Raw genomic sequence first — 14,662 nt, 5'->3', positions numbered from 1 at the left:
TATTAAAATATTTATTATTTCCAATATTTAATATTTATATAAAAAATATAAAATCAGATTTCTTTGTAATAAACTTGTAGAGTCAAGAAACTTTTGTTTTTGCATCCCAGTTTGAATTGTCAAGTTTTTTCATCATTCGGGATATGACGAATATGTAACAAATATACAAAATTCATAATTCTGACTGAAGTGGTCTGAATACACTTATTTTTTTTCTCTCTTTGCTCATATAGAAAATTTTGTGACATTCATATTGTGAATAGTGAATGAGTTATACAGCCAGTTTTTCCAAACACTGTATAATGTAAGAATCATAAAATGCCTGTAACTTATGTTCACTCATGCACCTTGTGATTTATGCAAGACAAAGTCAAAAATCCAGTATGTCAAAATATTAGAATATTTCCTAAGATCAATCAAAAAAAGTTGACAGTATTCTCAAGCTTGCGGTCATCCCTGTTGCTTGTGCACCTTTTCCTACCCAATTTCTTCTTTCCAGTCAACTTTGCATTTAATATGCTTTGATACAGCACTCTGTGAACAGTCACCCCTTTCAGTAATGACCTTCTGCGACTTACCCTCTTTGTGGAGGGTGCCAATGATTGTCTTCGGGACCATTGCCAAGTCAGCAGTCTTTCCCATTATTGTGGTTTCAAAGAACAAGAGATACCTGGAATTTGTACTGTAGGGATGGTCATTAAATGAAGCTCAAATGTAAATATTCTCATATTTTGAGATACTGGATTTTTGACTTTCAGCTCTAATCATCAAAATTAAAACAAAAAAACGTTTGAAATGTTTTACTTTACATGTAATTAATATAGAATATATGAAAGTTTCACTTTTTGAAATAAGCTACTAAAAAAAAAAAAATGCACCTGTAGATGTGTGCAAATGAACAATACATCGTTTAGCACAACTGTTATATCTAAGAGGTCCATTTTCAAATCTACACTGTGTGTAAAAAAGTGGTTAATCTATGTGAACCAGATCTGTAGTAAAAGTCTGGTTTGGTCAAAGTAAAGACACACTGACCCTTGAACAATCCCTTTCCTAACCCTTGATTACATGTGATAGTGACATGCATGGCATAGATTACATACCTTCTCTATGAGTTCGTAGCATTCCTCCAGTTTCTGTGCTCTGTCCTTTAGCACAGTGCTGACACGATTGTACTCCTTCAGCCATTCCTGATACGCCCCCTCCTCGAGGTCCACATATGCGAAACAAAGTGTCCGCAGCCCTGCACATGCAAACAAACACAAACCAAAGTTAATCTAAAGAGAAGATAAAATGTTAAACCTTCAAACAATGACATATTGAGAAACTCGTCACCTTCTGTGGCAAACTGCTCCAGATGGGCCACGGTCAGGTCATTATACTGTGACGCCTCATTCAGACGCTCAAAAATCACATTGTCCTGTAATACATGCATGACATCACTACATTACAATGGCTTGTGCCATAAATCAAACCCATACAGAGTAAAAATAAATAAATAAAAAATCAGCTTTGTCATCACAAGAATAAATTACATTTTAAAAAAATGTTAAAACAGAAGTTATTTTAAATTGTAATAATATTTTACAACATTACAGTTTTACTGTATTTTTGATCTGACAGACACTTTTAAATAGTAGTTTACGTTCCGTCTCTATGCTAATTATGTGGTTTATGTAACACGCACCGCTCCCTTGCAATAAAGTCGAAGCTTTCCCGTAGGTGTTCTGACAATCACTGACATCCGTTTGCGATTGCTGCAAAAAAGGCACAGACATTGAAACACAACGTACTGGGTATTTGTGATGTTGTGACTGAGCATGTGTGAAGTGGCGAGAGCTCACAGCTGGTTCCTACCTGGAAAATTCCAGTACATTAAGAAGCTCATATATCTGCTCGTTTCCTCTCTTGAGGAACAAACACAAGAAACGAACACATTAACCATACAAAGTACCATACAAAAGATTTGGTTCATCATTAATGGCAAGAATACACATACTAACCGCTTCTATGATGACTGAATGTGGGGTTCGTGCCGTAAAAACAAAGCCTAGACTTTTGGCACCTTTAACCAGCGCTCCTTCATCTGAAAACACCAGATTATGGAAATATCAGTTAAAAGCCCCCAAGACTAAAAATAAATCCAGTAAAAACGGTTATATCATGAAATATTATTACAATTTAAAATAACTGTTTTCTATGTTATTACATTTTAAAATGTAATTTATTCCTGTTAAGACAAAGCTGAATTTTCAGCATCATTACTTCTTCAGTCATTACAACATCATTACAGTCTTCAGTGTCACATGATCCTTCAGAAATCATTTTAATATGTGGAACTGCTGCTCAAGATACATTTCTTATTACCGGTATTGAAAGACTTGTGTTGCATAATATTTTTGTGGAAACTGTGATACATTTTTTCTAGGATACTTTGAATAGAATGTTCAAAGAACAGCACTTATTTAAATCATTTGTTTACATTATAAATATTTTAGAAATAAATACTTTATTGTCAATTGAATGCATCTTTACTGACTCTAAACTTTTGAAAGGTAGTATGTGTATATAAAAATAAATGAATATTCATTATTTATATTAAATATTACATTAATTAATTGATATTAGTACATTTCTTACTTAAAATAAGTTAAAAATTAATTCTTACTTAAAACTTTAAATAAGTAATATATAATATTTATATAAATTTTTTACACAAATGCAAAACTTAGGTTTATCCCCTGCCTAGGAATCACAGCACTATGGCATATAACTTATATTAAATGAAGAGTAAAAGTGATGTTTATCGTGTCAATGTGTTTTCCATATATCATTTTTTAATTATATGACAACTGTTTTAAGTGTGACAATTAACTGGTTAACTCAAATCAAATCAAACTGAGGGAGCAGCTTCAAATATTCAGAAACCAACAAGAAGGTTGTGGTACCTGGTGAGGAAGCCTGGAAGATAATTTGGTTTCCTTCTCGCTCAGGAACAACAGTATGACAAACAGCCATCATGGTCAAAAACTCACAAATCTGTGGGGATGTAGGCTATAGAGAAAGGGAAGAAGCAGATTTTAACTATTAACACATAATTCACAAGAAACTGTTTTAACATCCAAGCTATGACAGAATAATAACAGCTATAAAGCTCTTACATGATTCTTCTCAATGTTCTGGATAAGAGCAGGATCATCAAACTCAGTGGAATTATGACTTGTAGAGGGAAGGTGACTGCAAAAAAAAGAGATGTAATGGACAACATAACGTAATAATGCACATTATCCTCTTAGACCTGCGTAATATTCGCTAGGGTACAGGACAGTGATAGAATCAGTGGCATCTGACCTGAAGTCCTCCATGGATCGATCGCAGTCCAGGTCTGGGAAATGTCTGGAGACAGCATTATAGATCAGTGGCCACTCACACAAATATAAACAAAAAGTAACAGATCAATGCACACTAATAGAGCCAGAACGACGATGCAAAGCACAAAGATAATGTGAGTGTATTGATGGACGAAAGCAAAGGAACACTACAATTACCCATATGTAATTCCAGCTATCGTGCACTTCTTAAAGTGCATGATGTTGCATGTGAGAGTGCCGGTCTTATCTGAAAATAGATATTTTACCTGAAAAAGAAAGAGACAGTGAATGAGATGTACTGGAGTTGAGGTACATAAACATTTGTAAAAGTTAATGGGAGGAGCTTCTCCTCACTTGGCCGAGTTCTTCATTCAGATTGGACGTTCGGGCCATAGCGGGAGTGTCTGTCTCGGCGTAATACATCTCAACATCCTGTAAGCATGCATGAAGAACAAAGCACTTATTCACAGAGAATCAGAGTTCTGTGCTCATGGTTTTGGCAAAAAATACTGTATCTTAACACTGTGATCAATTGATAAAAAATGAAACTGGTGATTATTATTTATTATTATTATTTTACCCAGTTGATGAAGAGAGCCTGTGTGAATTTGACCACTTCTAGCGTGACCAGGAGGCTGATGGGAATCAGGTTGTTATAGAGGATGATGAAGGTTAGCAGATTGTACCAGAAGTTCAGAGAGATGTCACCTGGATACACAACCACACATTTTATATATATTATAACCACATAGCTTATTTTATAAAGACTAAAAAAAATTAACAAAAGTAAGTGCTATTAAGTGAAAAGGTACAATAAATATTCTAGATCCATATCTGAAAGGGCAATGTAGGTTTCCCTGTAAGTATCACCTGCACGAGAAAGGTACCAGCAAGCCTCATCTGTGTGCTGTTTATTCCATATGGCGGCACCGATGGAGCTGACCAGCGCCATGACCAGGAGAATCCCGAACAGAACCAGGATCTGCATGTTTGTCACACGCTCCACATTAGAGCGCTTTAGTGGAGCTTTAGTGGAATTCTGCAGGATGGAAACATTATATTAATGCTCAAAAACAACTTGAACACACACTACTGTTCAAATTTGGGGTCAGTAGGATTTAAAATAAAAAAATAAAATAAAATAAAATAAAATCTTTTAAAAACGTTTTAAATCTTACCGACCACAAAACTTTGAATGGTAAAGTAGATGCATATTACTATTTACATCTATAATGACTCCATGAATATGTTTTCATTTAAAAAACGAATTTGGAAAGTGCAGCCTCAGTACTTTCAGATGACTGCATCTTTAAAACCACCTGAATGGTTACAACCATTACAACAATCTCTATGGTATTTTCATAGCATTTCCTTCAAATAATACTAATAACTGTCCACATCAGTGTTATTTTACTGTTATATATATTATATTTTTAATCAATTATTACAGTATTTATTAATATGTTGAGTTAGCTTTTAATTTGATATTTTCAGTTTTTATTTTAATTTTAGATTGTTTTATTAATTTTATCCCGTTTCTGTCATTTTTATTAGTTTTTATATTTCTGTTTAGCTTAATTTTTTTTATTATTAATAATAATAATAATAATAATAATAATAATACATATGATACAGTAAGTAGCCAAGGTAATATTCCTTTAAATTTTGCATATTATTCTATATATTTAATTATTTATATTATATAAATAAAATGATTTTTAAACTGTGCCAGCACTGGTCCACATCCAGTTTTTATGAGATCACACTTACCTGCATGAGCTTTGAATCATGTCCAGTGTAAACTACAATTCCCACAACCCACTGCGTGTTCCTGAGCTGGGCTCCTCGTAACAACACTTGGTCCGGCCCAAGTGGAGCTGGGCTGTAATACAAGCACATGATGACTGAATGTAGTGTGTGTGTGTGTGTGTGTGTGTGTGTGTGTGTGTGTGTATGCAAGTTATATTTAATTTCTCATTAATAGCAAGTTGACGTACTTGTGGTTGTCTAAGCGCAGTGTTCCAGTGAAGTCATACAAGTGTCTGTTTGGCCCCTCACATTCAAGACGACCAGACAAAGCCATCAGTTCCTCCAGAGACTGAAAACTAGCTGTGAGAGAGAGACCCTGAAACACACATTTAACAAACAACAAGCATGTTATACTCTTAAAACACATTATATACATATTAGATTTATATGTAATGCGTACCTGTCGGATCTTTAGGTTGGTCTCACCATCTAAGTTGGATGTTTCAGTATAGCACATCGCCTGAGGCTCACTGTGAGAAAAACAGCAGCAGATGTTGAACACAAAACAGCTCCACAAAAACATAACACGCATATATATATTTTCCTGAAACACATTCCCAAAATTACATGTATTTTATTTTTCACTGCTATAAATCACACTAGTACAAACACAGGATGACAAACCTCACGGATACACACACAAACACACTGCGGTGCTGACCTGGAGGACACTATGACCATGTCAGCCGGAAGATGCTGCCCATTGGTCACCTTGACCATGTCTCCCACTGCCACCTAGTGGGCAGGTACAGCATTGCAACAGCATGAGGAGGGAGAAAATTAGATTAAGAGACCACAGTGCTTGAAACAAAGAAAGGAGAAGCAACACACAGCAGGATGTACAAAATCAAAAAGAGAAAGTAAAAAAAAAACACAGTGAGAGGTGAACTGAAAAAAGCAGGTGTTACCATAAAAACTACAGGACAGAAACGAAAGCATCATTGACAGAAAGGAGGGGAAACAGAGGAATAGAGTAAGAAAAAAAGATGCGGAAAGAAAGAGAAAGATAGGGTTACCTGCTTCCATATGATGGTTTGCCATGCTCCGTTACGCAGAACTGAAAAACAATGACATTATCAGAAAAACTCCACTTATGAATATATAAACAATACATAACATGAATAAATAACAACTAAATATACGTTTTATTAAGAGGCAATATTTGCCCCTAAAAAAGATTTTCAGGGACATTTTTACCTTAATGAGGGCATATTTTTTCTAACCATCTAAATAAATAAATAAATCTTATGAATCATAGGGATACACTGATATTACAATTCTTACCAATAACAAAAAGCCAATAATTATTTTTTGTTGTAGTTGTGGCAGAAAACTGATAAACAGAATATATACAAATTCTATACTCTACTGCACTGTAAAAAAAACAAAAAAATGTAAAAACCATTATTGAAATGCTGAGGTGAATTTTGCATCGTAAACATTAAAAATAAATATACATTTTGACATTGCTAAATATTACATTAAAAATTGTTAAATAATTAGTGTTTTTAAAGAGCCAGTGTAAGCTAAAAGTAACAATATTTTAAATATTTATCAAAATATTTTTTTTTAATATAGGAGGACCGTTGAATGTACATCATGATGTCTTCAGAGCTTTAATAAAAAAAACATATTCGCTACATATTTAACAGCACTCGCCTCCAAGTGAGTGAATACAGATATAGGTCACTACCATGACTGCAAAAGCACTAAACCCATAACTTGATAGGCCTAACAGAGTATTTTGAAATATATAAAATCTTAGATAACGGATAAAAGCACATCTTGGCCTCAATTTTTAGGTCATTTTTGTTACTTCTGGTTGTCCTAGTTAATTTCTGACCCTGTTACACAGATATGATTAGTAATACTCAACCTGTTGTTTTTTTCTTGTTCACAGTATTGTCTGCTTTATGTCTTTTCTGCAAGAACACAACACGTGACAACTCATCAGCAATATTCATCGGAAAAATATCAACTGCATTTAAGACAATGGCACAATACACTTATCCAGTGTTGGCAAAACATAGTCTGGACAGTTTAACAGTAATTCAGTGCTCCATTCAGCAGAATACTCACATAATCCTCAATGATCTCCTTGATCCCAGCCACTGTCAGAATAAAGATAAGGGGCACCAGCGTTGTGTAGCGACCCGTCGGTGAGACATCAGGGATTTGCTGAATTTGAAAATGCACACAGATAAACATAATATGAAGTACTTTACATTGGTGGTAAAACAACATGCTTTGGAAAAGTCCTATGTCTATTTTAAAACAGAATCCTAATCTGACTTCACAAGATTTGGAATATAGCGTACCAGCCGTATGGACTATTTTTATGATAACTTTAGCACTGTTTTTGAAGCAAAAAAGCTCCAAGTCACCTTCATTTGTTGGCATATGAAAAAATAAAGTTGGAAAAAAAATAAGTTTATAAAAAATATCTAATTTTGTGAAAAGAAAAAAGTCATACTGATTTTAAAAGACATGAGAGTGAATAAACAATGACAGAATTTAACATTTTAGGTAAACTATCCTTGTAAACATCATAAAAACAAATAAATATAAATCTATAATATAAGCACACAAAACAAAGGCTGAATCCATCATAGAAGTTCACCACTTCAGAACAAACTGCTTAGCCAGAATTTTTGAGGAATATCAATACAGTGCTGCCTTGCAAAGCACTGTAATGAGTAAATAACATGACACACTGAAGAAACCTTTTAGCTATTTAACTTTTTTTTGCTCACTCGTTTTCATGAAATACCGGCCTAACAGGTTGGATCACATGGCGGCCGTTATTGAGATTGCATAGTGACTCATAGTGGATGAGAGTGAAATAGTGGACCACTTCCAAAAGTGGATATAATACACAAATGGACATGTTGGCAAATAAACGAAAAGTCACATGGTCAGCATAATCAGTATAGCACCTCGGAGATCCCCTTTGAAAGAAATCACAACAACCAATACATTTTGTACTATGAGGTCCTCAAGACAAAGCAGAAGCAGTTCGGACAGCGTGCCAAGTGTCATACCTGCATAAGAGCGATGAAGAGAAAGAAAGCATTAGCCGCTCGCCTGATCTGTTCGTACAGGAACCGCGGCAGGAAGGTAAGGATCCCGTATTTAGCCGTGCTAGAGGGGAAAAAGGGAAAATCGACAGTGTTTAAACTATCAAACTATTTTTAAGCTATACAGCCAGGGCCATAACAGCAGTAATTTAGAATTAGCTTCACTCAGGCTTCTGAAAAAAAAAAAAAGCATTCGTAAGTGTTTTGATACAAGCCAACATCTACCTGCTTTCACGAATGCCTGACACTTCACTGCCCACTGCATTAAATTTAGATAAACAATCCCAAAATAAGTGTCTGGGCGGTTAGGATGGATGTTTCTCACCGTGTCTGTCAATTATCAGTATTGATTGAACTCCTAAGTAGCTCTTGAATAGCTGATTGCGGCAGTAAATGTTTTACAGTCATTAAAATAGCTGTTAAGAATGCCTAAAAATAACCTCTAGGACTACAAATTTGCCTCTGTACCAAGGTTGCCCATCTAAATCTAAACATGAGTCAGTATCTGTTTGTGTGGGTGTGTGTTTATATCTGCATCTGGAAGCACATTTTGTACACTGTATATCCAATCGTACACTCTTAAAAATAAAGAGGGTTTCCACAGAGATGCCATAGAAGAACCATTTTGGGTTCCACAAAGAACCTTTCAGGGAACAATTGAAGAACATTTTAATAATCTAAACAACTTTTCCCACTATAAAAAAGCCATTTGTGCAATGGAAAGGTTATATTGATGTTAAATGTTCTTCATGGAACCATATATGCCAATAAACGAGCTTTATTTTTAAGATTGTAAGCATGTTTTTATACTACAGCATGTGTACTTATGTGAGGGCAGTCTTCTGTAAACACGACACCCTTCTTGGGCTCATCGGCAATGAGTTCACAGCCTAACACACCCCGTGTAACCCACACTGTGGCCTCAAACAGCAGCTCGGTAGCTGACCTGGAAGTACGGCAGGCTATCGTTGACATCAAAGAGTGGCTGAGAGCATTCATACGATCCCCTTCATTAACATTCAGCGGTCCAATCACACACACAGTAACCCACACTGCCGTCACCATGATGTGTAGTACCTGGGGTTACCCTAAAAGACTGATATGGATGATTGCACTGCTGGATTTGCTGGTCTGGTTACTTTCTGACTGACAGCTGACCAATAGAGGCCAATGCAATGGGAAGCAGAAACCGGTTGTAAATAAAACATGAAGATCGAGGAATAAGAGAGTGATCTGAACAACTGTTATGAAAATTTCCACTGCTGCAGCCACGCAGACATTATATGCTGAGAAGCTGCTGAGCTGAAAAGGTCAGAGCTCCCTCTGTCTGATCTGAAATTAGCCAATGACAAAACGGCTACGGTTTTCTAGGCCCACCTTAATGTTGTTACAGGAACCAAAATAGAGCCTTTTAGAGCAGAATCGAATCTTTAGAATATACTGGCGGATCGATGAAGTGTGTGTGGGTGAGTGTTTCGGTACTGAGAGGCTGATTTTGTATGAGCTTCCATATTGTGGCACTAATATGAAAGCGATCTGGGATTTCGAGCTTTTGTAACAACTACTGATCATATACATAACACAAATCATCTTCATAAAGTTTCAAAAAGTGCAATTTTTTTCATCAAGCATAACTTCACTGCATATGAAACGAATCAAACTGATATAACAGCCATTCAAAAGATTAAAAAAAAACAAAAAAAACCTTTGGAGGACTTGGGCACTTTGGAGACCAAAAGACTTTTTGTTCTGGAACTGCAGATGAACTCTAGCCAAGCACGGCCCTGAACATGACCTTGGTGTACTCACAGGAAATCTCTGAAGTACTTCACTTAATGGGAGCTATTCGGATTTGCGTTCAATGTTGCATACATTTAGCATGTAAATTCCCTGAGGGAAAATCTTAACTTGATTAAAGCATTTTTGCAATCAATCTCATAGCATTAGGAGTTAATAAGATGATTTTTTTGTGCTGGATCATGAAATGTTGGAACAGCTGCATTGTTGGTGAGGCATCAAATACAATGTGTTTAATTTAATAATTAATTCAAGAATAACAGGTGAACAAAAAAAATTGAGAGTGAAGGAAATATAGGATAGACGGGAGGACAAAAATTGAGAGTGAAGGAAATATAGGAAAGACGGGAGGAGCCTTCACATCTCTGTGACTGGCTGATCACTCTATGAATGAGATATTGCCCTTCTTTGAAGTGCGAAAAAATAATAATAAAAATAATAAAATTGAAGGTGCATCTCCAGCCACCATAATTACACTTGCATTGTTTACTGATGTTTTCAATTTTATAAATATTAAACTGTTAATAATTAAAGATACACAAAATATTCTTGTTAGTGCATTTAGTTGATATTTTTGATGCAATGCGATGCATCTTGATGAGACTCTTAGGCAAATTAAATGGACAAATAAATCAAATAAAAGTTCACATAAACAGAAACTTGAAACTACTTTTTAAAAATTTGGGGTCAATAACTTTTTTAATACATTCAGCAAGGATATATTAAATTGTCTTTTTTAACTTTATATAAATCAAAGAATACTGAACAAAATATATCAGTTTCCACAAAACTATTAAGCAGCATAATCACTTTCAACGTTGATAATAGTAATCATAATATGAAATTCATAATATAAAATATATATTGAGAAATCAGCATATTAGAATAATTTCTGAAGGATCGGGACACAGCTTTCAGCTTTGCCATCACAGGAACAACTGACATTTTAAAATTTATTAAAACAGAAAAGAGTTATTTTAGATTGTAGTATTATTTTACAATCCTACTATATATTTGCAGCCATGGTAAACATATAAAACTTCTTTCAAACACATTAAAACATCTTACTGACCCCAAACATTTGAAGGGTAGTGTAAATAAAAAACTGTGAGCAAAATATTACAATATCGTTTTCTTGCTGATAATGCAAGTTAAATGCGTATATGCATTTCCATTGCATTTATTCTACACTAAAACACAACAAAGAGAGTTTTTCATTCTCATTTCAGAAGACCACCATACACCACTGCAACAAAGATACAACTGTTTGCAGGATCTTTACCATGCTTTTAAGTTAAAGATTGCTACATTAAAGAGACCACAATCATATTACTAACTATGAGACCTAATCATGTTCACACTTACAGCAACAACGAATATAATAAAACAAGCGTGAATAAATCAAAGGGCACTGTAACATTTTCAATAAAGACCCGAATGAACTCACCTGACATGGTTGTCACAAAATTTGGTGGTCTGGGCTCGGTTGAGCAGCACGGTCCGCGCTGTGGCTTCTATCGGGTCCACCTGTGATGTGGTTCCGGACATCTCATCCTCTGCCTTGCGGTAGCCGGTGGCGGAGCACGCGGGTCCTGCACCGTTCGAGTGATGGGAGAGAGGCGAGGCTAGCGTGAGTGCGCGTGGAAGAAGACAGGAGGAAGAAGAGACATAGAAATGTGGTTTACAGTTCAGTGCGCTGGCCACTAACACTACTACTGTGCTGATGCAAGCCGCCCCTGATGCCAATGACGTCTCCCTCGGTGCACCGCCCTCCCCGTCCCTTTCATTCCCCCATCCTCCTCCTCATCATCCTCATCCAAATCATCCACGAGCAAAAACTCCGTCACCAATACAGCATACGCGCGACGCCCACGGGACCCCCTGTATAGAATGTGCTGATGGGAGCACAATGGCGCAGCAAACACCTTTGTAGGAAACCTTGTGCATTTGTTTATCTTTATAAACGCTGCTTTATTCCGTGGAAACACCTGTGTATTCACGATGCGCTGAAACGCAAAGCAATGAGACAATGGCTGTCTCAAAACATAGCGAGCTTCCTACCTAGACAGCATTTTAGGCATCATCCGCACCTGATTCCAACATCCATACAAGTCGGAGAGTCACGACGCGTTAAAATAAATCTCTACCATTATAACCAATTCACTGAAAGCGTCCTTTGCGTCGCGTCGACGTTGTCTTTGACGCGCTGCAGAGCTAACGTTACTCATTTTCGCCGTCTGAATGAATAATTTATATAAAATTCTTATTTTATTTCTTATGTGTATATGCAGTTATAATAGTACATAATTACAACGTACATAAATGGATTTAAATAATATTTAACATTTAAATTAACTAAAATTATTTAAATAAATCATATAAATCAAGTTATTTATTCATGAGTAGTCTCGAGCTTACAGCTGATTGGTCCGCGAGTTCAACGTTCTGCGATGACGTATGGCTTCTATGCGTCCAGTGTAGCGGTTGCGTCGCGTCGCGTGGGGTGTTTTGAGACAGCCGCTTACTACGATTCCCTCTCAAATGTTGCCGCATCGCAGACGATCGCCAAATGATTATTTTCCGCACGTAATAAATAAAGTACGCTCGGTAAATAACAGCTCTGTCTGTATGTGACAGGAGAGTTTACCCAGCTGCTGCATGATCGAAAGCGGGTGTGGAGAGATGGACTACTCGCGTCACTTCTCCCATTCCAGTAAGCCTCTCTAATAGACAAGCCCCAACCCCTCTCCCACCGTGTCATTTGGGCCGTCTCAGGCAATCTGTGGACGTTTTAATAAGACTCCACTCCGCTGTCTTTTCTGCAACAGACGATGGTTTCCCTTCGGACAACGCGCGCTCTGTGTCCGCGTCTAACTACACCGTTCCCCGCAGTCACACAACACAAAAGCCTTACATTTAAAAGCGCAGGCACTGCTCGAGGGCCACAGATGTCCGTCTCCACAATCACAGATCGAAACGCACTAAACGTGCTGCTCACCGACCGGCAAGAAGTCGCTTCCTGTTCATTTGCTCCTCCTTGTTTCTACGGTGGAAACTCTACCTGAGGCCACATGTGTTTCTCAAAGAGTTGGTGTTTGAAGGTCAGATGGTCAATTTTAAGCCATTAGGAAGATTTAATGGTTAAGGCAAATGTGAATGGGGGAACAAATAACGGTCAAAGAATTTGCCATTGAAAACTATTGACCACTGATGTGAATATTGTGGGATTAATGAATTATTAATATGCACTGGGCCACATATTGCATTATTATTAGCCAGATTTTGCACTAAAATACCATAACGTTTCAAAAGGTTTGACTCCCAGCTTTTGAGGTTAACAAAATAATTAGGAAGGTTTAAAAAAAAAACAAAAAAACAACACTTTTTATTTTGTGATCCACACAATTAGATGGTTCTTGTATTATTTTCATAAGGCTGTAGCCAAATATGTAAGTAAATGTGGATCGGGCAACAAATGTAAAGGTTACAGAATATGCCACTGAAAAACACATTATTGACCATGATCTGAATATTGTGGGGTTTATGGATGGAAAAAATGCAAGCATCAGCCAAACGATATTAAACCTTGTGACAGATCTATTATAGAAAATGTTGTTTAAGCAAAGTCGAAAATATCATATTTCCTTTTAAAAATGTAAAAAAAATTAGTTTAACTCGCAGTAAAGGTAAGAAGGAAGTACTATAAAAACGTATGGCTTTTATCTATAAAGTACATCCTTCTCTAAAGGTTAAACACATATTTTTGACAGACAGACTGACCATACTGGGTAAATGACAATAAACTTTCTTCCCACAAACTCTCACAAAATGTGCGCTTGCTGCTTGAGAATTTTTCTAGACTTTTTATCTAGACACAACCATGCTGTTGTCTCTTGCACCATATCTAACAATTTATCTGCTAGTCAGTACTGCAAAACCACAAACCAGATGAATCAGCTAAAACTTGGAGACGTGATCATACTAAGGGCTATGTTTCCATGAGATCTATCTGCTTTCTGACACTGCACTCTGAAAAGTTCTCTTCCTTCTAACAACATGATCTTAAGTTATGAGGAGCAGGGTGTAAATGTAGCAAGCACTCATCTCTTTGGTGTCAAAGGCCAGCTTGACCACTGATAACTTGCCACTAACTGAGAACGGTGTTAACTTGTAATTATGTATGGTGTCATATATTTTAGTGCTGAAGACACTGGCTCTTAAATGTGTTTTTATGGAGTCATAAATTATGGCTAATGTATCTTTCAAGGTGACTCTGGGCACCTTCAGACTTAATTGTAGCATGAACAACAGCAATGAGCTAGTGGGTAGTGCTGGGCGGTATGACCAAAAATGTATATCACGGTATTTTTCAAAATTATACCGGTTTCACGGTATATGACAGTATTTTTTGTTTTCATGCATGACCGGGTGTTAACCATATTTTCTACTGATTAAGAGAGGAAATACTGCAGTATATTGACTAGAATGCCCTATTTTACTGTCATGATGAGTGAATATTGTCAAAAAATACCACACTAAATAGTGACTAAACACGACCCCTTTTAATACATGTTAACCAGGAGTCACTCATTTATAATCGCGGCATCG

The 14,662-nt window shown here is 36.4% G+C and overlaps 1 protein-coding gene across 13 annotated transcripts in view; it reads right to left on the bottom strand.

Annotated features, from left to right (window-relative positions):
* Positions 1–14,662, bottom strand: part of LOC107654223 (phospholipid-transporting ATPase IB-like) — a 71,766-nt gene that overhangs the window by 43,516 nt on the left and 13,588 nt on the right. For 4 of the 13 annotated variants that reach the window (XM_016441209.1, XM_016441212.1, XM_016441211.1 and 1 more), the window contains 21 exons: positions 11,502–11,679; positions 8,222–8,321; positions 7,260–7,358; positions 7,057–7,102; positions 6,197–6,237; positions 5,842–5,915; positions 5,581–5,650; positions 5,369–5,496; positions 5,142–5,253; positions 4,242–4,410; positions 3,952–4,079; positions 3,726–3,803; positions 3,549–3,637; positions 3,352–3,396; positions 3,162–3,237; positions 2,949–3,054; positions 2,004–2,086; positions 1,858–1,907; positions 1,688–1,757; positions 1,336–1,420; positions 1,104–1,243 (listed from right to left, as the gene is read on the bottom strand). In XM_016441209.1, the coding sequence (XP_016296695.1) occupies positions 1,104–1,243; positions 1,336–1,420; positions 1,688–1,757; positions 1,858–1,907; positions 2,004–2,086; positions 2,949–3,054; positions 3,162–3,237; positions 3,352–3,396; positions 3,549–3,637; positions 3,726–3,803; positions 3,952–4,079; positions 4,242–4,410; positions 5,142–5,253; positions 5,369–5,496; positions 5,581–5,650; positions 5,842–5,915; positions 6,197–6,237; positions 7,057–7,102; positions 7,260–7,358; positions 8,222–8,321; positions 11,502–11,679 (1,967 nt within the window). The other 9 variants (XM_016441210.1, XM_016441214.1, XM_016441213.1 and 6 more) reach the window with 6 other exon arrangements.

The sequence above is a fragment of the Sinocyclocheilus anshuiensis genome, unplaced genomic scaffold (assembly GCF_001515605.1).
Source record: "Sinocyclocheilus anshuiensis isolate Anshui unplaced genomic scaffold, SAMN03320099.WGS_v1.1 scaffold655, whole genome shotgun sequence".
Classification (NCBI taxonomy): domain Eukaryota; kingdom Metazoa; phylum Chordata; class Actinopteri; order Cypriniformes; family Cyprinidae; genus Sinocyclocheilus; species Sinocyclocheilus anshuiensis.
The sequence above is the reverse complement of the archived record's forward strand: the minus strand, read 5'-3'. Positions and strand labels throughout refer to the sequence as shown.